This window comes from Sitodiplosis mosellana, unplaced genomic scaffold (genome assembly GCF_009176505.1).
Source record: "Sitodiplosis mosellana isolate CC-2019 unplaced genomic scaffold, AAFC_SMos_1.0 Smas_scaffold_1, whole genome shotgun sequence".
NCBI classification, from domain to species: Eukaryota; Metazoa; Arthropoda; class Insecta; order Diptera; family Cecidomyiidae; genus Sitodiplosis; species Sitodiplosis mosellana.
The window spans coordinates 6,156,069-6,177,451 of NW_022595244.1; the positions used below are offsets into that span (position 1 = coordinate 6,156,069).

The 21,383-nt window shown below is 35.6% G+C and overlaps 3 protein-coding genes across 8 annotated transcripts; 2 read left to right on the forward strand and 1 right to left on the reverse strand.

Annotated features, from left to right (window-relative positions):
• Nucleotides 1-3,523: 3,523 nt before the first annotated feature.
• LOC129575153 (uncharacterized) lies at nt 3,524-7,094 on the reverse strand. Of its 4 annotated transcripts, XR_008688758.1 has the most exons (6): nt 6,864-7,092; nt 6,477-6,629; nt 4,564-6,356; nt 4,313-4,470; nt 4,108-4,234; nt 3,524-3,996 (listed from the first exon to the last, which is right to left on the reverse strand). XR_008688758.1 is itself a non-coding variant. In XM_055458124.1 (3 exons), exons 1-3 carry the CDS (start codon nt 6,913-6,915, stop codon nt 6,175-6,177), a joined length of 387 nt encoding a protein of 128 aa, XP_055314099.1. In that variant the 5' UTR covers nt 6,916-7,053; the 3' UTR covers nt 6,069-6,174. The 4 variants fall into 4 exon arrangements, 1 of the variants encoding a protein (XP_055314099.1); XR_008688757.1 differs by having other exon boundaries at nt 4,108-4,470; nt 6,864-7,094; XR_008688756.1 differs by having other exon boundaries at nt 3,524-4,470; nt 6,864-7,088.
• A 250-nt stretch (nt 7,095-7,344) lies between these two features.
• On the forward strand, nt 7,345-11,739 carry LOC129575078 (uncharacterized). Of its 3 annotated transcripts, none has more exons than XM_055457964.1 (11): nt 7,345-7,631; nt 7,691-8,771; nt 8,848-9,256; nt 9,801-9,872; nt 9,982-10,089; nt 10,194-10,303; nt 10,430-10,520; nt 10,611-10,833; nt 10,939-11,149; nt 11,215-11,254; nt 11,319-11,739. In XM_055457964.1, the coding sequence occupies exons 2-11, from the start codon at nt 7,702-7,704 to the stop codon at nt 11,616-11,618; spliced, it is 2,634 nt and encodes an 877-aa protein (XP_055313939.1). In that variant the 5' UTR covers nt 7,345-7,631; nt 7,691-7,701; the 3' UTR covers nt 11,619-11,739. The 3 variants fall into 3 exon arrangements, with proteins under 3 accessions (XP_055313939.1, XP_055313930.1, XP_055313920.1); XM_055457955.1 differs by having other exon boundaries at nt 7,717-8,771; nt 11,319-11,685; XM_055457945.1 differs by having other exon boundaries at nt 7,345-8,771.
• A 2,370-nt stretch (nt 11,740-14,109) lies between these two features.
• LOC129575146 (zinc finger protein 317-like) lies at nt 14,110-16,150 on the forward strand. Its single transcript, XM_055458095.1, has 3 exons — nt 14,110-15,076; nt 15,196-15,598; nt 15,696-16,150. The coding sequence occupies exons 1-3, from the start codon at nt 14,295-14,297 to the stop codon at nt 15,855-15,857; spliced, it is 1,347 nt and encodes a 448-aa protein (XP_055314070.1). The 5' UTR covers nt 14,110-14,294; the 3' UTR covers nt 15,858-16,150.
• Nucleotides 16,151-21,383: the final 5,233 nt, after the last annotated feature.

Consider the following 21,383-nt stretch of genomic DNA (forward strand, 5'->3'; position numbering starts at 1 on the left):
TTTTTTATCTCAATATATGCGAGAATATTTATTATTTCCTGTATAAACCAGTCAAAATCCAAAACCTCGATTGCAGTTGCATGAAATCTCGAATAATATTCTGGTTTTATTTCGTATGCATGCGATATAATAATTGAAACGTTATTAAATTTGAGGAAAATTGACAAGCACGAAACGGAAATTGGTTTGTAAATTCATTTCAAATAGAAACACATTCCACATGGAGCTTTATCAACATGATCCAAAAAAACATCAGCAACTATAAAAGGGGCTGCAAATAGAACTTTTTAACCAGTCGTTCAATTACGAAATCCCAAAGAAGATGAGCTCGTTTTCCATCATCTTAGCCGTTTGTTTTTTAGTTTACAACAATGTAATCGTTTCCAAAACGGAGATAATACCCGAAAGAGTTGAAATTTTGAACTCAACTTACGTTGAAGGCCTCTATAATATTTCACGAAGCAGAATAACTAGGTTCAATCGAACAACTTATGTAGTCGAAGTCATATTTGAATCAATGGTAGATGTGACGAATGACTACCATGTGCAGCTTTCACTCTACTATAGTCGCTTCAAAAATACCCAGTATAGACGAATGCCGTTATTTCTACCAACTATTTCATTATGTGAATTTCTTGATAAATATTTTAAAAATTCCGTATTGAAAGAAATTGAATCTAACTCAAACATACCACAATATGAAACTGTGGAATCGTTATGCCCGCTCAAAAAGGTAACCATTTCAAATTATTCGACAAAAATTTACTCTAAAAATAGATTCAATTCCGATGAAATAAAATCTATAGGGTCGATATTGGCTGAAAAACTACGCAATTGAACCAAATAAATCTCCTGTCGTTCTACCAGATGGTTATTGGAAGGCACAAGCCAATATCTATTACAATCGCGACATCATTTTCGCTGGAAGTTTTCACTTACAATCAATTTGATCCAACTATTTTTCAATGGGGAACTTTGATAGAAGAATTTTTTCTGGAATTTGGTGTAGGGCTTGTTTGATATATTCACACACACACACACACGCATATTTTTATCACTAGAAATTGTATTTGTTTTTGTTTGAAAAGGTTTTACTATTTTTTAAATTTTACTTTTTGAAAAATTACTTAATTGAAATAAATATTGAAAATTGTGTGCTGAAGGTCAAACCGTCTCTTTCTGTTCATTGTATGCCCTAAAAAGTACCTAAAATGTCAATAAAACTATTTTATCAGCAATTAAGTCTAGAAAGCATATGCATATTAATATTAATATTTCTTTGTAAAAAAGCCTTTTTTTCATGTAAAATGGATTTTCATTTGGATTTTAAAATGAATTCCGTAGAAGGTCGTAGATGTTAAAATAATTAAATTTCTTTTCAACGCAATCCCATACAACTATAGATATTCAGCTACATAGTTATAATTGATATTGTTTGTCATTGCTACGACATTGAAAAACATTCAACGGAAATTGGTTTATATACCAATTTGAAGTAGAAAATGCAATTATTATTTAATTTGGATTTTATATCATGAAGCAGGAGCCAATAAAGGTTATTTTGGCCAATAAATAAGGCGATTTTCATTCTTTTACAATTAATTAAACTGGTTTTTCAAATATACTGGAATTTAGATTTTGAGAAAATGTCGGGGTCGATATTGGTTGAAAAATATGGCAGTTGATGGCAATTAACTTTCGGCATTGGAAAGCATAAAGGGCATTTATCTATCATGAAAGTTCAGTCTCTTCAATCGATTTCCTCAAAATTTGGCTTTGATTTTAAATGTGGCCGAAAGTACAACACAACAATCATGCTTCAGGTTTATTTTGAGCATTCTGGCATATACATATGAACGTGTACAGTGTACGCTGTACAATGTACAGTACATGCACAACTTAGATAATTCAATATCAATGAATCTCTCACAATCAATCAATCATAAACAGAAAAATTATTATCTCAACATCTGTAGTTCGAGATTTACAACAAAATGACCGAAAATCTATTTTCAACAATCTAAAATACTATATGATGAATAATTGAGCAATGAGATAAAAACATTCACGGATGTGGACTTGTGAACCAATTTAATAAATTAGAGTTGCATTTATATCGCACTTATTTTATACCATAAACTAGGATCAAACGAAGGTTATTTTGATCGATAAAATTGTTTTTTATGGGTAGTATGTAACTATAAAAGAACCAAATCAAATATTCCAGTCAAGAGTTCAAATACCAAATTCAACATGGGACCAATATCTGTCCTCCTGTCGATTTGTTTGCTAACTAATTGTGCCATCGTTTCAACAATAGAGATAATACTGGAGAGAGCTGAAATTGTAAACTCAACCTACATTGAAGGCCGCTACAATGTTTCACGTTGCAGAATAACTAGGTTCAATCGGACAACATACGTATTTGAGACAGAATTCGAACTGATGGTGGATTTGAATAACGATTATTATTTTCTATTGAGCTATCATTACAACCGCTTGTCAAACAATCAGTATACTAAAATGCCGTTCCAATTACCGAAAATGACGATATGTCAACTTTTTGAGAAATTTTATAAGCCTTACATGATGAAAGACATAGAGACCATCTCCAATTTTCCACAATATAAATCAACTGAACCTGTTTGTCCTATTAAAAAGGTATTTATTTTCTTCAGACATTCAACATACTACATGGTAATAAATTTCAATGAAAATCAGGGTCGATATTGGTTGAAAAACTACACAATGGATCCAAACAAACTTCCAGCATCTCTGCCATTCGATGGCCATTGGAAAGGGGAAGCGATTATCTACTACAAAGGTGCAGTCTTTTTTGCACTAAATATATACTTTCAAGTAATCAGGTCAACGTACGGATTGGATATTTAAAATCTCTTGAAAATTCAATTCGAAAATCATTATTTGAAAATTTTAACAATATTTTTCATGTGTGTATAAGAACAATTTTCGGCTGGTGTTGGTAGGTATTATTTTGAATTTTTACAACATATAACGAAAACTTGTATCGAAATACATAGGACGTTTACAATGGAACAAAAGATATTTGAATTGAAATCCATATAAAGAATTTAGGATATTCCGGAAACTATCATTTTTAATTAGTCGCTCTTGTTTGCTTAATGTGTGGTGAATTATTAAAATAAATTGCACTACAACACGGAAAGTTGAATAGAAAATGGTTTTGCATTAAATTAATCTGAAATCAATACGACTAAATGTGTTGTTATTCAAAAGGCGCAGTAAAATATTGGGCCTACAGCGTTTTATCGGAATTATGAGCTAGAATTCATATCTGAATATAATAATAATTCATTGTGCTTATTCGCGTGCTGATTCTCTCTCAGCGAGGTCAAATAATTTCTCCACGTTTAATTCAAATATCATTTGTAATAAAATGATGTCATTGAAGCATTTCCGAGGAAAAAGATGTCGAAAACACAAGCGAATTACTTACATGAGTCGAGCCAATTTGATATTCAAACCAAACAACAAAAAGGCGAAAATCTTACGGCTTTTTTATTCATTTTGTGAAGCAACGAAATTGAATGGATTCTACTACTTACGAAAGCATAAAACATTCGGCAAAATAAGGTAAACGATAACTACCGTTTTTTTGGCGAACAAATTTACTATTTGAAACATTTCTTAAGAAAAATTAGTTGAACTTCTTAAAATTGCAGAGTGTTTTGGATTTTTGTTCCGTTGGTATTGTTGGCCTTTGCTGGTGTATTGATCCATTTCTGCTCGCTGACGTGTATTTTGATAATTCAACACTAATTACACGGGGAAAGCAAATTTTTACAACGCAAACTAACTTTCCATCGGTTACTATATGTCCAAAAGATCCAGTTCTTCATTCAAAAATTACACGTCTGGTTGGAAAATCGTAAGCAATCCATAGCAAAAGAGTTTCCATTTCGTTTTTGTTCATAAAATTTTCATAATTTTCATTCATTCCTCAGAATAAGTTTCCTATTTTAAAATTTAATAAGATTTTTTTTTAGAAAAATTCCATCAAAATTCACTCGAATAAACACCGAAGATGCACTGAAGTCGCTAACTGGATTTACGCGAAACACTTACTCGGTATCTGCTGAAAATGTCCAAGTCTTAGAACAATTTTCAGAGATCAATAATTTCTCGTTGTCAGATATCTTAAACCACGTAGGCATGGTGAATGATGAAACTTTAAATCATTTCAGATGTACATCTGTAAAAAAACCGAAATCAATGATTTTTTTTCTTCTTAGGATTGTGCTGATTTTATGCAAAAATATCGTTATGGTACAGAGATGTATGATTGTCGCCCTGGAAATTGTCCTGGTTGGGAGAGATTAGCGACGATCCATGGGATGTGTTGTACCTTTAACTATCATCCATTTGCTAAAGTAAATGCCAGTGTGTTGAATCAAGCGGGCAAATTCGGTGGTATGAATATTTTCTTCTCTGGAAAAGAGGCCGCAGATGGGGGTGTCACTTTGATTATTACACAACCTGGATCATTTATAACTCATTTGGCTGAACTATTTACGTTAATACCTGGATTCGAGAACTATTTTCGTTTTTATGTTACCCATAACATTTACTCATCCCATTATGTTAATCTCCCGGTACATCTTCGCCGTTGTTTTTTAGTCTCCGATGGTGAGTCATCTCTGGTCTTTCGAACACGTTGCTTGCTTGTGTGTGCTGCAAAAAATGTGCACGAAAAATGCAATTGCCATCCATATCACCTACCGACCATCAAACCAGAACATAAATCAATTCGAAGTTTTACCGTAACGGATTTTTTGTGTATCCGATACAAAGCAGGTAAAATGAAATATAGCAACGGAAATCATCATTATGCTAATGTGATTTATCCAAATTTAGGCATATGGGATGTTTCATGTGATCACTGTTTGCCAATGTGTGATTGGTTGAAGTTTCGCATCACAAGCTCTACGAGCGTTTTCGAGTACAAGTCATCGAAAGGCACTCTAGACATTTAGTTAGTCAGAGGTTAATTAGGAAACAAAAATCATTCAATTAAACTATCGGTTGTTTCGTTTACAGCAAGAACATAAACGAAAGCGAGCGCCCATTTACAGCAATTATATTCACAAACGGTGATGGTATATGAACGACATGCTCGATACAATTGGATCGATTTGCTGTGTAAGTATGCGTCGATGAGAAACAAAATACATATCTTAATTGTTGGCTATGTTTCATTTTGTGACGAATGAATGACAGCTATTGTTCGATTTGTTCCAGCAAATCTTGGTGGCATTTTGAATTTGACGCTCGGAATCAGTTTGATCACGTTCTGTGAGTTGATTTATTACTTTGTGTATAAATTGCTGAAAATCATTTGTCGCGTCGAACCAAATCGAATGTCATCTAAAGTGATATAATCCACCGAATTCGACTTGAATCCATTAGCCACACGCCTATTGTTGTTTCATTATAATTTTTGGAATATCACCGAAAATCGACCACAACCGATTTTCTACCATTCATTATTCTGTTCTTTACTTTAAAAAGACGGACAGAATATTTTCCAAATAAAGTATGATGCTAACAACCCATTAATCTTATTCGGCTTTTTAAACAACCACAATCTGAATCGCAAAAAAAATACACTTTACGAAAGAAAAAAGTTGAAACTTGTTCTTAAATCACACTTCCAACGATCTCAAAGCGGCGTATAATAGATATCTATACGATTAAATGTTACCGACCGGTTCTGTGTTTCTCTTTTTTTGTGTATTTTTTTGTGTGTGTGTTCAAATGCTCTCTTTAACCTTGAAGAACTGTCCGTCCAGCTACAGCAGAGTACATTTCCAGCAGCGTGTAAACAAATTATACGCAGACCAAAGTTATGAATGAGAAAGAGAACCGAGATGATGTTACGTAAGTGTTGTGCGAACCAGCACGATCGCATAAGAATACAAAATTACGTCAACGCACACGATCAAATCAAGCTAACTTGCATTGGTCTGTCCGACAAGAGCGAGATGTTTGTCGAATAGAATGGATTTATGCAAATTAATACGCCCAAGTTTGATTTTCGTCTTTAATTCTTTTGATTCTTTTTTTTTTGTTCCTGGTAACAACACAAAACGCTATCAACTAAAATTATATTCTGATTCACAGTTGCGCACAACTTTATAAACGCAATAATTTAATGAATAAAAACGATGTAAACAATAGCATGACAAGCATGGCTGCTGGTCGATGACTGTCGGCCGAATTGCACAGGTTTGTGTTGCAGAAATGGTATTGCGCATTCTTTATTTGCAAATTATCTTTGATGTTACAACCACGAAGGTACACCCATCGATCACCATCTGAAATGGAATAAATCATTTATTTGAATTTATTCTATTTTAATCTTTCTTTCGTTTGCATTTTTTTGTTTCTATTTTTAGCTTGGTAATTGCTGTCAGGAAATATGTAATTTTGTTTACCTTTGTATTTAATCTTTCGACAGTATTCGATGGGCGTTATATCGTATACTTGTTGTTGCGCACAATCGATCGAGCGGGTGGAACTGTTGCTGAATCCATCAGAACAACTTGGGCTGATCAATGAGGAACATTCATAGCATCTAATAGCATCACCTGAAAATAACATTCAAATTAGCACCACAAGTGGTATTTTTGTTTTATTATCGGTTTTGTTTGTTTTTCTTCCATTTTTCAACATACTTTATTTGTCCATATTACTATGGTTACAATACTTGTTGCATTCATTATTGCTAACACTCCTAATTTAATTATTAAAGAACAAAATTTTATATCACGTTTTCTTAATCTCATCAAAAACCGCATTTGCGGTTCATAAATTCAACTTACTCGGTTGCAATAGCACCAAAATGCCCAATACAATTACTGTCTCTCGAATCATAGTTGCAAAATATTTCAAAACAAATGTTTAACGCGTGTCTGTCCAACGCAAATACTCGTTTTCGACTGAGCATTAGATTCAACTTTCCAGTTGGTATATAATCCGCCACAACGCCAAACCAACGTATTGCTCAATTTGGTTTCGTATGTTAATGAACAGTTGTTTACGTTCTGAGGAACGAATGGAAAGATCCAAACAAAAAATATGACTTTTTTTCGCATCGATCGGCCGGTTTGTTCGCTAAAATAAAAGACAAAATGTGCGATCTGCGATAATCATCCTGAAAGTATAAACACCAAAAAATAAATATTTTATTACAATGACATCACCGCGCGCGAGAATCGCTGAACCAAGAACGATTTGTTTTGTTTGTGTAATAAAACAAAAGTAGCTACAGAAGCGCGCAGAAAACACACCTTCCACATTCCAGCCAATCCATATTCCAATACATTTGAATACTCCCTCCACATTTTTTTTTCTTCCACAACGACTATCGCTTAGTCGTTGAACGTACTCCAGCATAAATGCACCATTTGACATCTCAGTATGACATTTGTTTGTTTACGAATTTGATGTGAAACCCAAAAGCGTCAGTCGGCAATTCTGAAGTAAAAGTTCGAGTAAATGAAAACAAAAAAACGAAACAATTTTTTATCGACTAAACCAATTAAATTTCAACACAATGATACGTTCTTCCATGTCTGACACTCAATAAAGTAAGTAAGCATTTATCAATGCAAAGTCGCCTTTCTTGATTTTCCGTGTTCACATTCAGTACAAATTAGAATGAATGCTTTAAAGCACCTGTGTCTTTTGTGTGCGCAAAGTAAGTCGTCTGCCGAAATGATGGGTGGAATAAATGATCTGGTATTGGGAATTCAGCCAAAACTAATTGACTGCTGTCGTTGGCGTGACCTGGAAAATTGCAACAATGAACATCTTCCACAGAATGTCTGCATTTCATGTGTTCAAAAGCTTGAACAATGTTGGGAATTTGCTGAAAGTGTTTCTGCTGCCCAACAGGAACTATTGAGAATGGTTGACGATATCAAATTGGATTCATTTGAAGGCGATTTGTCAATGAAAATAGACACCATACACTGTGATGATGATATGTTTGAATGTGATATTAAGTTAGACCCAAGTTTAGAACATATACACTATGAAAAGGAAATTTGCACAATTGAGTTACCAAGCGTAAATGGGAATGCTTCAGTCGCTGAAGAACCAACAATAAAACACCTAGCAATACAGACATACAACAAAGACAAATTCTCTCTAAGAATAAATAGAGATCCATCGAAAAATGTCAATGAAGACATTGAATGTCATGCAATTCCTTTGATTCCAAAGTCAGAGCAACGAAAGGGAAAAGGTCCAAAAATTAAAAAAGTCAACTCAAAAAGGCAAATAAAGAAAAACGCCAAAGAAACCGCAAAACAAACCATGCACCAAAAATTGAAAAAATTTGCACAAAAAGAACCAAAAGAATATACGGCGTTAAAGTATAAGGAGTTTCCATTGCCGGAAAGACAATCAAAGTCCACAAAACCGGATGACACGTTTCTCGCACTCATCCGCAACGAAGACCGTAATGACGATGGAACAATCGAACCCGATCGAATTGGGCAATTGAAATTGAGCAGCTGGTTGATGTTACAATATCAATGCTATCTTTGTGGAACTTGTTCAGGTGAATACTACACATTGAGACACCATGTCTCGGAGGAACATCCGGGCAGTCCATTTAAATTGTTATGTTCATTTTGCAAGAAAAAGGAACCGAGAACGTTGACACGGAAACAAGCAATGATCGATCACACGAAGATTTTCCATTTCCCGCACTTGAAATATTGGTGAGACAATTTTTGAAAAGAAAATTATTTTAAAATCTTCGAAGTTTTTGCTCATGACACTGCTCCCCTGTTACAGTTGCTGGAAATGCAATAAATTTTACTGGGATATTAAAAAGTTGCGTGAGCATGTTTCTGGCCACAAACATTTACCAAATTTAAAGGAATTGGTTGGTGTACTTTGTCATCAATGTGGAAAAACATGTCGGGATGACTCACACTTCCGACAGCACTCATTTTCGCATATACCAGGCCCGGCAAAACCGTCATTCGAATGCTACATGTGTGGGAAAAGATACACCTCGAAACTCGCTCTGGACTATCATATGTTCGATCATTTTGGCGGTGAGAAGCACAAATGCGAAACGTGCCACTTGGAATTTAAGCGAAAAGATGCACTCAAACGACATATTCGGATACATTCAAAGGATTTTCCATTCCCTTGTCTTGATTGCGACAAAAGGTTCAAAACCAAAAAATCAGTCGATGTAAGTAAAGTGGATTGAAAATGTCTTGCAAGTGTTTGAGTTGAATGTATTTTATTATTATTATTATCAATTTGTGTTTATCAAACAATTGCATACATCACAATCACAAACATTCATCCAACATATTTCATAGATTGTAGGAGAGGTTTTTTTGGTGACAATACATTGCCAATCAAACGATTTAAAAAAAACAACAAGAAAAAAAACTAACAAAATATCTCATTTTCTTCTCTCTGTGTGTAATTCACATTTTTTGTGCCGTTTCATTTTATTGCATTTGAAACCACGAGTGCCTATAAAAAAAATCATTTTCGAAAGAATAACATTTCGCTTTGAACACGAACTTCGTCGAAAATGGAATGTAATTTTTTTTTCTCGTTAAGTTGGTATGCAGAATTTGAACCCTTACGTATTTTGTCAGATTGGTTTGCATGTCCGTTTTCAAATGATTGATTGATGTTTGATTTTGACGTATACATTTTGTTTTGACAAACAACGTGTTTCCGGAAAGTGTACAATTGATTCACACAAGAACTATTTTCAGACTAATATAAATATCAATCAAAAAATGGCTAGTGAAGAGAATCGTGGTTTTGCTTTGAATCAATCAAAAAAGGTAAACATTTTTCCAAGATGTAATCAGTGGTCGGCTTTTGAAAAGAGGAAACAAATGCATTTACAATCGAATCAATGATGAAATCTACGGATTTGCTTCTGTTTTACAGGCGAAGCTGGGCCGCTTCAAAACGTTCATGCGAATGGTTGAAAGTGGCGATATTGATGCGGTAAAGGCGATGCTAGGTGAAGTTTGTTTGGCCGACAAAGTGAATGAGGTACGTTTTAATTTTTCGAAGTTTTTTTTGACTCCAGATTTTCATGCTCTTCCAAACGGATTGGATTTACGGATTCTTTTGTGGGTTTTTGTTCTATATTTCAGCTAGGCGAGTCTCCTTTGCACATTGCCGTCAAGAAAAACGATTTGGAGATGGTCAAGTGCTTGCTTACTGTTTGCCCAATGATTATCAACAACAGAACAAAAGCATATCGGTAATTTTGTTCTTTTTTCACTTTATTTTGGTTTTTTTGTGGAGTATAGTGTCGCTTGAAGAGCTACATTCTGCGTGACATTGTTCTGTTTTATTAACTTTTTTTCAATTTGTGTATTAAACGCAGGTCAGCGTTGCACATGGCAGTGGCGAACAATTCCGAGGAAATTGTTAAATTTCTGATTGATCGTGGCGCATCGCTGGAAAACCTGGATATCGTAATTGAATGTTATTCGTCGATTCTTTCGCTTGATACATAAATGATAACGGACTTTATCTAAACAAATAAGTGATGTTTTTCGTTTTAGATGAAAAGAACGCCACTTTTTAACGCGGTCGCTGAAGGTCATGCGAATCTTGTCAAGCTGTTGCTGGATAAGGGCGCTGATTCAAGTGTCGTTGATAAGAATGGATACGACATGATGTTATGCACCGATTCCGATATCATTTCTGACATGCTGTGCGAGTATAGAGACAAAGCCATCGAACGGACTTTTAATGAAAATTTGACCTCTTTCATACAGTCAAACCGTGAGCAATTTGACAGATAAAATTCGATTTACATGACATTGACTTCAATAACACTCTGATTGGCTCATATTGATTTGACGAATTTTTCTTTTGACTTCATTGCAGTGGTATCGAATGAACCGAAGCCCTCGACTTCGTCTGCCAACCGACCAGAAGTTGAGAGACGCAACGGCGTGCCTAAACGGTGTGCGATGAGCAACGACGATACATCTGACGTACTCGAATCGTTTGCTTTGGAGCCGACAACGATCATCGTTCGAGGTGTTGACTCGCATCCTTCAACGAATCGACTTCCGTTCCGTCAAAAAATGCCAAAGTAACGAACAATTTGCAATCTGAAAACAATATCAAATCCATAATCACATTGCATATTTTTTTCAGACTTGTCGCGGCGCCAGTGTCATTGTTGCGCGTAAATAAAGTATACAGAATGATTTGCAATTAATCAAAGATTTGTTCAATATTTTTATGTGCACACCTTTCAGGCTGACACCGCTTCAACTGAACGGGCGAACAGCTCAAGTGGGAATGGTGCTGATTCTTTGTTCACCAAACTCCTGGGCCTACAGGCAGAGAAGCATCGAATTCAAGAGGAAAGTATCAGGAATCAGGCACAAATTGATCTCCTGATGGACATTTTACGACAACAACAAACTTGTGCTGATGCCTTGCTCGCGAAACTCAAGGGCCTGCAGGGGGAAAAGCTGCGGATTCAGGAGAAAAGGGTCAGAAATCAGGCACAAATTGATCTCCTGACGGACATTTTACAACCGGCGGACGATTGATTGGTTTTTTTTTTTAAAAGAATTGTCACGCTGAACTAGAAGTATTTCTTTCATGTATTTTCTTAAGAACCTTTCATTGATTGAAATAAAAAACCATGACCATGAGAATTGCGAAAAAAAATGCAATTGAAATAATATCAACAAAATGATTAAAGTGAAAAGAGAGTGCCATTTTAAAATTGAAGTTTTAAGTTTTAAAACTTTTAAAAAACCGTTAAAAGTCCGTTTGGGCCGGATCAGGAACACCATCGAATTCATACGGGTGAGCGTCCATTTCAATGTTCGCTGTGCACATACGATACCGCGGACATGAGGAACATTTATAAGCATATCAAACAGAAACATCGTAGGTTTTATGACAATTTTTTCAATATTCAAAAGTAGCATAATGAGAGTCTATAGGTACCATTTCCTAGCAGCCGATTTTTGTCGCCGATTCAAAAGGGCTATTCGGAATTTTGGGTACTTCTGGACCACTGAACCGATTTCAATTTTTTTTATATTTTCTGAATGGTGTAATCATCAATTTTCTAAAAATGTATATTATTTTAAAATTCATCAAGTGGTTCGACAACCCAGAAGAAATACCCAAAATTCCGAATAGCCCTCTTGAATCAGCGACAAAAATCGGCCGCTAGGAAATGGTACCTTATCCGATGAAAATAATCAAATATCAACTATTTTCATCAATTTCAGGCATTCTGGGTACCAATACGAGACTTCACTTCATCATAAAACCAAAGATTTTTTGAATCTTTATTGCTGTTTACACAATTTATCCTAATCTAATGGCATTTGGATTGGGATTTACAATTACACTATGTTCATTTAAAGGAGAAAAAATACCGAACGAAAAATGAACGCACCCGAAAATCGCTGTCTCACAATATAATGCTTTGTTTGACATCTGTCAGTTTGTCTAGTTATCACAAAAATAAAACAAATGAATGTAAACAAAAAGTTCGGTGTCTTCATTGAAAACATTATTTCGTTCAGGAAAATTGGCAAATGAAAATCAACCATCATGGAGAACGTCTGCAGATTATGTGCCAATGTAAAATCAGCCAGAGAGTTGACGTGCAGCATTGAAGATGAAACATTGAACATCGTACAGAAATTGATTGACTGCTGTCGATGGAATTTAATCGGTGGTTCATGTGAAAATTTACCACAAAAGATCTGTAGTACCTGTTTGACGCAGTTGGAAAATTGTTGGGCGTTCGCTGAACGTGTGGCAGTGGCTCAACAACAGCTATTGGCTCAAATTGACGAAGTCAAGTCAGAAATTCATTTCCAGTCATGTGATTCAATCGAAAATCACACACAAGATGAATTCAAAGACGATGTAAAAATCTTTGAAAATCCTTTGGATTATGAGTACAATGTTCCTTCGTCGTTGTTTGGAGAAGAATCAAAGGAAAACCTCAAACTTGATGACTTAGATCCAACCATAACCGAAATGCCAAGTGACCAGCTAATTGGCGAGAATGAAACGACGCCGAAGTCGATTAGCTATCTGTGCGAAACATGTGGTAAAAACTTCAACAGTAAATCAAATCTAAACACACACACAAAACTGCATTTGCCATTGGCAAGTAGAAAGCATTACGAGTGCTACATTTGCAAAACGACTTTTTCGTACAAAAAGAGCCTGACTCAGCATATTCCGACACACTGGGGACAAAAGATTCAACATCAATGCAATGTGTGCCAATTGCAGTTCTCGCGTGGCGATGCATTAAAACGACATTCGCTCATTCATCTAGGGAAACAACCGCATTTATGTGCAACATGCGGTAAAGGATTTCGAACCAAATTCAACTTGAAGGTAATAACACAATGGAAATTGTATTGAATTTTGGTTTCACAAATAGTTTCAACATGTTTTTTTGAGCACGGCTTTAGACACACGAAAGAACGCACACAGGGGATCGACCGTATGCATGCACCTATTGTAGCTATCGCTCAGGCCAGGGACCAAATTTAGGAAAACACATCAAGTTGAAACACAAAGGTCATTGGCAACAGACAATCGGTCACGTCAATTAAACACCAAGTTAACTTTCGAACGAAATCAACAATCAATCCCGAGGATAATTATGTGTGGAATTATTTAAATTACGATAAATTTTTGTAAAAATTCAAAATATGTACGTATCACGCCGCACGTTGCCCTTCGGTTTGAAAGCTTCAAGACTGCTGAGATTTCGAGCAAAATTTTGACACTATCAACAATATCTTAAGCATAATAAAAGAGGGAAAAAACGTATTTTTCAATTCGAAATTTGAATTTCAAATGTAGCCGTTCAATTTGATGTCATACATTGAAGAAAAAATAAAGAAAAGTTGATCATCTCCTCTCAATTGGCTTGATGTGAAGAAATAATCTCAATCCTAATCATCATTTTCTGTTTTCCAACGAAATACAATCGATTTGATCTTATTTTCATCTATGTTTCTCCCATAATAAATTGATTCATTTATTTACTTGTGTATTTATCTGGAAGCGAAGAAATACCGAACGAAAATGTGAACGCACCCGAAAATCACGCTCTCAATTAATATAGGCCTTTGTTTGACATCTGTCATGTGTTTTGAAGTCATATGAATGTAAACAATAATCAGTGTTCCGACCGAATTTTTCGTTTAAAATATCAAGAAAAATAAATTACGACCATGGAGAACGTGTGTCGCTTGTGTGCGGGTGTAAAAACACCAAAGCAATTGAAATCTAGTATCGAAGACCAGTCGTTGAATATTGAACAGAAGCTAATCGACTGCTGTCGCTGGAAATCGTTTGACCCATATGAAACTTATAATTTGCCCCGACTGATTTGTAATAGCTGCTTAAAAAATTTAGAAAAAAGTTGGGCGTTTGCCGAAAGCGTGGCTCAAGCTCAACAGGAATTGCTTGCACAAATGGCCGAAACAAAACCAACAGTATTGTTGGAAATTGAAAGCGTTGACACGGTAGACAATAAAAATGTACCGAGCGAAGAGTATATTGAAGAGATTAAAGTATCGTTGAGTCCACGTGATGCATTCAGCTATGAACACGATTTTACTGTTGACGAAACAGTACCGGTAGCGTGTAACTATGAAGATACGACTTCTGACGATAACAAATGGAATTTAAATGCCGTTGAAGCAAAGCAAAAGGATCGAATCGATATAAATGTTCTAACCCTTTTGTCTGAAAATGATAAGAATTCCGACGGAACAATCAATAAAGATAAAGTGTTAGAATTGGATTTGGATGATTGGACAATGGTTAAGTGGCGATGTTGTGTTTGCAAAGGCATTTTCGAAAATCATCGTCAATTGAAAGCACATTTCGATCAAAAACATACGGAGGATACACTAAAGATTCTGTGTTCATTTTGTAATACATCGTTTGGCAAAAGACGATCGGTTTTACGGCATATTGTACGGAAACATAGGCCATATCTGAAATTAAGGTATGTATTGAATTGTGTATTCATTCTCTGTTAGAACAAGAGGTTTTTAATCTGTCATTTTTCATGAAAAGTAACTAACTGTAGGTGGTTTGACCTATTTTTTTTTTGTTCACTTTCAGTTGCAAAAAATGTGGCACATTCTTTTGGAATCAAAATGCACTCAAGAGCCATATATCCATATCGCATGCCAAGCCAGAGCAACTCGGCCAACTGTGTGAAATATGCGGAAAAAGTTTTACGAGTGAATCGAAATTACAACATCATACACGTTTGCATTTGCCGATTGAACAACGACGGTCCTTCGAGTGCTATGTCTGTAAATCGCACTTTGCATACAAAAAAAGCTTAGTACACCACATGCCGATTCATTGGGGACAAAAGATACAATATCAATGCGATGTTTGTTTATCGAAATTCTCTCGAACCGACGCATTAAAACGACATTCGCTCATTCATCTCGGTAAATTGCCACACGAGTGTCAATACTGTGGAAAGGGATTTCGAACCAAGTTCAACTTGAAGGTACAATTTGAGTGCATAAACGATTATTCGGAATAACTTATTCCAATAATTCAATCTTTTTGATCATAACTTTTCCTTTTCGTTTGGGCCGGAACAGGTGCACGAACGAATTCACACAGGTGAACGCCCCTACGCATGTTCATTTTGTGAATATCGTTCTGCTGATGGGCCCAACTTGGGGAAGCATATCAAGCAAAGACACAAGAATCAGATGGAGATGCAACATTCGATATTTGCACAAGTAAAAAGTGTACATTAAGTTCTTGGGCATTTATCACACAGACTGAACCAACAAAATTTTTTCAATTTGATATTTATCAAGCTTAATATTTATCTGAAAAATTTTGTTAACAAAAAATTGCTATTGAAATTAATTCAAGGTTTTTAAAATCAACCTAAGATAAAACAAATATATTGAAATCGATGTTAATGAGATAAAAGCATAAATGACTTGGATGTGATTCTGTGAACGCGCTCCTGATAGGCTTAGTTTTGACATCTGTCAGTTCGTCTAGTTATCACAAAAATAAAACAAATGAATGTAAACAAAAACTTCGGTGTCTTCATTGAAAACGTTATTTCGTTGAGGAAAATTGGCAAATGAAAATCAACCATCATGGAGAACGTCTGCAGATTATGTGCCAATGTAAAATCAGCCAGAGAGTTGATGTGCAGCATTGAAGATGGAACATTGAAGAATCGTACAGAAATTGATTGACTGCTGTCGATGGAATTTAATCGGTGGTATTAAATGTGGAAATTTACCACAAAAGATCTGTAGTACCTGTTTGGCGCAGTTGGAAAAATGTTGGGCGTTCGCTGAACGTGTAGCTGTGGCTCAACAACAGCTATTGGCTCAAATTGTCGAAGTCAAGTCAGAAATTCATTTCCAGTCATGTGATTCAATCGAAAATCATACACAAGATGAATTCAAAGACGATGTGAAAATCTTTAAAAATACTTTGGATTATGAGTACAATGTTCACATTGGAAATTGTATTGAATTTTGGTTTCACAAATAGTTTCAACATGTTTTTTTAGAAACACGAAAGAACGCACACAGGGGAACGACCGTAGGCAAATTTAGGAAAACACATCAAGTTGAAACACAAAGAACAATGGCAACAGACAATCGGTCACGTCAATTAAACACCAAGTTAACTTTCAGAACAAAGCCAATAATCAATCCCGATGACAATTGTGTAGAAATTTTTACATTGAGTAAGAATGTCAAAAAAATTGAAAATATGTATCGCGTTGGCCTTTAGGATGGCTGGAATTTTGACTCAAATTATGGCATTGACTAATTTCGTTTCCTTTGGACAACACTCTTGTCTAGTCTCATTTATGTGCTTATTGTTATTAAATAGAAACTATACGTTATTTGTCAGTGCCATTGTCGCAGCCGTTCATTGAACTTAGCTTTATGTTAGCGTGAACCATCTCAACAAATATTATTCTTTAAAAACACAATTTTGAATAAATTCCAACAACGGATTTTGGAATTATGTTCGAAAATATATTTATACATGATAATAAAAGAACTGTGAGTAATATTTTATCAAAAGAACATGAATCTTAACATGTCACGTTTGAATTGTTGCAGAAAATCAATAAACAAGGACAATGATACATTTGCTGTAAAACTGGATTAAAATAAATTGTTCTAGTTTTCTGACGTCCTCATTGTTTCTTCTTGGTTGTATCATTTCATATACATACGCAAAATAGGAAGAAAAGGATTGACAAAAGTCCATTTCTTGTGGTTAGTTCAGCCCAAAATGCCCTTTGTGTGGTGTAAATGTGACGATTCCATTAAATCTCCTGAGTGAAATAACCGTTTAGTTTTTGGTTTGTGATACAAAGACGATGCGATTTACCTACTTAAGAAAGGACAACACTGTGACACGGATGTAGCACATTTATTAGTTTTTCCCCCATCAAACTTTTCTCATGAGCTGTTGATATGTTGTGCATAATTTCATGACCCTTTTCAAAGATAAACGTTGAAACGTACGTGTATCGTCTAATTTCCAACGACTTGAATCCTCATGATGACCTCCAAGAATTTAATGAAAATTAAATTCATTTTGTACAGTGGCATGCGTTACTAAAAAGGATAAACGTGAGAACTATTGCCATAATATATTACACCTTCGAGCCAATTGTGTCACTTTTAATCGATACATAAAATCTATCCGTTCCAACTTTCGTTCACACCGCACGTCTGAATCGGGCAGGCAAATTAATTTGATAATTTAATGCACGACCACGACATTTGGTTTTACTTTGTTCACAGCGACGCCACATTGAGATACAAATCATTAAAATCGATAGCATCTCGAAACGGCTTGATTACACAGACGGAACATCATTTCAGAAAATTCACCGACAAAAAGCTTTTCTACTTCAATCCGTGCTCATTGGTAACTCACCACCAGTGATGTGTATTAAATCGCATTAGCCGGAGCGTTCGCTGCGCACAGACGGTTCAAATGCAAATATAGACTAGGGAGAAGCGATTTATTGCCATACCTCAAGGTTCGATGAAAGCATTTCGATACGGTGTGCACAGATATTCAATTCAATGGTTTTTGCTCTCGTTGTTCGATTGGCGTCTGAAATGCACGTTAATTCCTTGCAAACATTTCGACTCAGTGGAGTGAAAGGGGCTTTTTTTGTAACACTTTCCCATTTGTTTCAGCGGGAATAAAAGACTCGGAGTGTCGATAGCTGCAAAAACCGTTCTCCTTTTGCTATTTGTTTGATTGCGTCCGGATAATGTGGCGGTGATAGACGCGTTGTGCAAAAAGATAAACTTTTTGTGCATGAAAAACATAACTAGGAAAAAAAGAAAGACTGGCGACAGCAGCTCAATTCGTTTTTTTGTTTGTAAATCCCCAGTTGAAAACCTAATTAGAAACTGGTTGATGAAGATCTTGACATGCGTTAGCACGATTCTTATGCCTATTCGATTCAGTACCTAATGGCAATGGCAAAATTGTATCACATCATTGCGTTCCACCTTCGTGACCAAGATATTCAGCCGGATGCGCAAAGTTTTGTGTGAATTTTATCTGATAAAATTTGGCATCTAATTAGAGTTTGGCGAGTTTTCTTCCCTTCGTCGAAGATTTATCGACAGGCTCAGCGGTATACTTTCGACGTTTCATGGTCACACGGTCATTAATCATTATCAATTAAAAATCGTTATTTATTATGGATTCAAAAAGGTTTGACCAGAAAGTGTTTACCTCAGCAATTTCCATTGGTTTGATATTGCGGTCTCGCATAAATTCAACAGTCGACCATTTTCCACGTTAAAGTAATCGGCTTAAAATGTGGCTACGATATCAGATTGGTTCTTATACCGCCGTTTGCGTTCCCACCATTTGAGCGGGGCAATTCACGGCATTTTATTCGTAAGAATGCTCTCTGATTTTCACCATTTCACGTCAATGAATTTAAATTGAAAAGTATGTGCAATTTGTCTTGTCTAAACGAAACAAACGGCTTGGGCACACGACAAATCAATGTGATACATAAACCATGCATATCGTACAGACACGGCTCTAGGCAAATTTTTCGTCGGTTTTTCTTTTGTTTTTGATGTACGTGAAAGGCTTTTTGTTGCTTGTCACAACGATGAGATGCCATTTGACTTGTCGCATTTGGTAATAAATGCAAGATGTCGAGATTTACTCGTTAAACTAAAAGAAAGAATGTCATAAAGCAAAAGATACCCAGCAACCACACAAATTTAAACATAGACATGGCCAATGGAGTTTGTTTACTGTCTAAAACCAAGGCGCGCAAACACAGAACGGAGATTCTTAACGAAAAAAGTGTCAGTGTTGTTAAAACTCGAGCGCGATATGATTATGATGAATTTCATGTGTCACCTGTGCGTCACTTTTATCATTTTATGTATTACTTTGGCTGCTTTTGTGCACGCTCGTGGCACCATAAAATTATTCAAATGCTTGGAGGACTCACACAAAGTGGGTTGTGCGAAGTAAGAAGCATTTAAATTCTAGCATTGGCCTAAATTTTCGCACTACGGTAGCATGGTCACATAACCGAAACGGGAACACAGAATTGAATTGTAATTCGTAATTTTCGTGCACAGCAGAAAGTGAGTGTGTTTTTGTCTTAAAAGTAGGATAATGTCAAAGGTTGACGTAATACAGTCACCGTGCTTATCATAAATTCAGTCATTATTGTAACAATGCCATTCAATTCTATGAAAATATGATGGCAATCCGTAGTTCCTTCCTAGCGACATACATTTGCTGTGATTTAAGGCTGGGGAAAATTCAAAAGGGGAAACATTGGTTGATGTATCGGAGCAGTGCGCATGAATAAGACCAACAGGTTAGCGGAGAGTTCATCGGGTTGAACGTCTGATTTGAGTGAATTGTTCGTTGAGTAAAAACTGTGGTTCATCCAAGGTAATGACTAAAAATCACCCTCCAGACTGAACAGTATGAAGATAATATTCATGGGGTGCAGTGCTATTGCTGCTGCTGTTAAGGCACTCATTTCCTTTAAGCGCAGGTTTTTACACGTCATTTAAATCAAACCTCTAGTCATCGACGAGACGCAGAGAGAATGAGAATAAAAAAAAACGCACGAAGGAAATGAGAAAACGGTATCATGAAATTTTACGTAGCTGCGATACACAAATTGATACAGCGTGAACTTAATGAAAGTATCATTTTTATGGTTTCTAATAAAAGCACATGTGCCAACGATGATTTTATGTTTTCATAGTTTTTTTCCCTCTCACACTTCATCATTGTAAGAAACCTATGAACCACCTGCTTATCTTCACATTTTGAACAATTGTAGAGCGCCATCCATAATTGACGGCAAAATCATCTGTAAATAGCCGTAAGTGATTTCGACATATTGTGAAATGTTGCGAAATCACACCAATTAGTACTGAATTTTGCCGTCATTTATGGACGGCGCTCTACAATTTCACACTTCGTATTTTGTATGTATTCAATACAAGATTATATGCGTGTGCTATGAACACTTTCATTTTCTACTTCTTCCTGTTTTTTCAATCATAATTATCGATTCAATCTCTATGCCATAGATTCGTTTCAAACGGGAATTTCTATTGAAAATATATCAGATCGACCGATTGTTGTCGATACATATAGAGGCAAAGCATCAATTTTGAGATCCATTTGATTAAGCCAATTTTGCATCTTCATTTTTCAGTCATCAGTTTTCATCGTGAATGGCGCGAACATATGCAACATGAATGTAAGAAAGAATATACAAAGAGGGTGGTGTGGCACGATATTACTGCCACAAAAGACAACACAATTTCCGTTGCAAGAGCAAATTTTTATCCGTATATTAACTGATGTAATACGCTAAATGTGCCATAATATTCGCCTTAACACCATATATGAGTTTTTTTTTTCGTCTCTCTAGTCGATGCAAACTTTTCCCTTTTTCACGCATCCAGATACAAATCCGATCGACATACATAGACTCATGTCAGTTACAAAATGCACATTTTTTAGAAAAACCCATAACAATAATAATAAAAAAAGGCGGGAAATTTCTTTTTTTTGAAGGGAGCATTACATGACTCGAAAATGGTATGGATTACGTGGAACTTTTATTCTACTTTTTTTCAACATTTTCTAAACTGTGCCTTTTCCAGCTCGGGATATAATCCGAGAAGTTTTTTCCGGCAGTATTTCGAACAACCCACTGAATCAATTCGGCAAAAGTTTTTTTTTCTGTTCAATTCAACATGACT

Excerpts from the sequence above, each read along its gene's own strand:
- LOC129575078 (XM_055457945.1), top strand. The coding sequence starts at position 7,702 with ATGAATGCTTTAAAGCACCTGTGTCTTTTGTGTGCGCAAAGTAAGTCG. Across the intron at positions 9,873-9,981 it reads CTTTGAATCAATCAAAAAAG|GCGAAGCTGGGCCGCTTCAA; the intron begins GTAAACATTTTT and ends TCTGTTTTACAG. Across the intron at positions 10,304-10,429 it reads AACAGAACAAAAGCATATCG|GTCAGCGTTGCACATGGCAG; the intron begins GTAATTTTGTTC and ends TATTAAACGCAG.
- LOC129575153 (XM_055458124.1), bottom strand. The coding sequence starts at position 6,915 with ATGATTCGAGAGACAGTAATTGTATTGGGCATTTTGGTGCTATTGCAA. Across the intron at positions 6,630-6,863 it reads TTTGGTGCTATTGCAACCGA|GTGATGCTATTAGATGCTAT; the intron begins GTAAGTTGAATT and ends TGTTATTTTCAG. Across the intron at positions 6,357-6,476 it reads TCGAAAGATTAAATACAAAG|ATGGTGATCGATGGGTGTAC; the intron begins GTAAACAAAATT and ends ATTCCATTTCAG.
- LOC129575146 (XM_055458095.1), top strand. The coding sequence starts at position 14,295 with ATGGAGAACGTGTGTCGCTTGTGTGCGGGTGTAAAAACACCAAAGCAA. Across the intron at positions 15,077-15,195 it reads AGGCCATATCTGAAATTAAG|TTGCAAAAAATGTGGCACAT; the intron begins GTATGTATTGAA and ends GTTCACTTTCAG. Across the intron at positions 15,599-15,695 it reads GAACCAAGTTCAACTTGAAG|GTGCACGAACGAATTCACAC; the intron begins GTACAATTTGAG and ends GGGCCGGAACAG.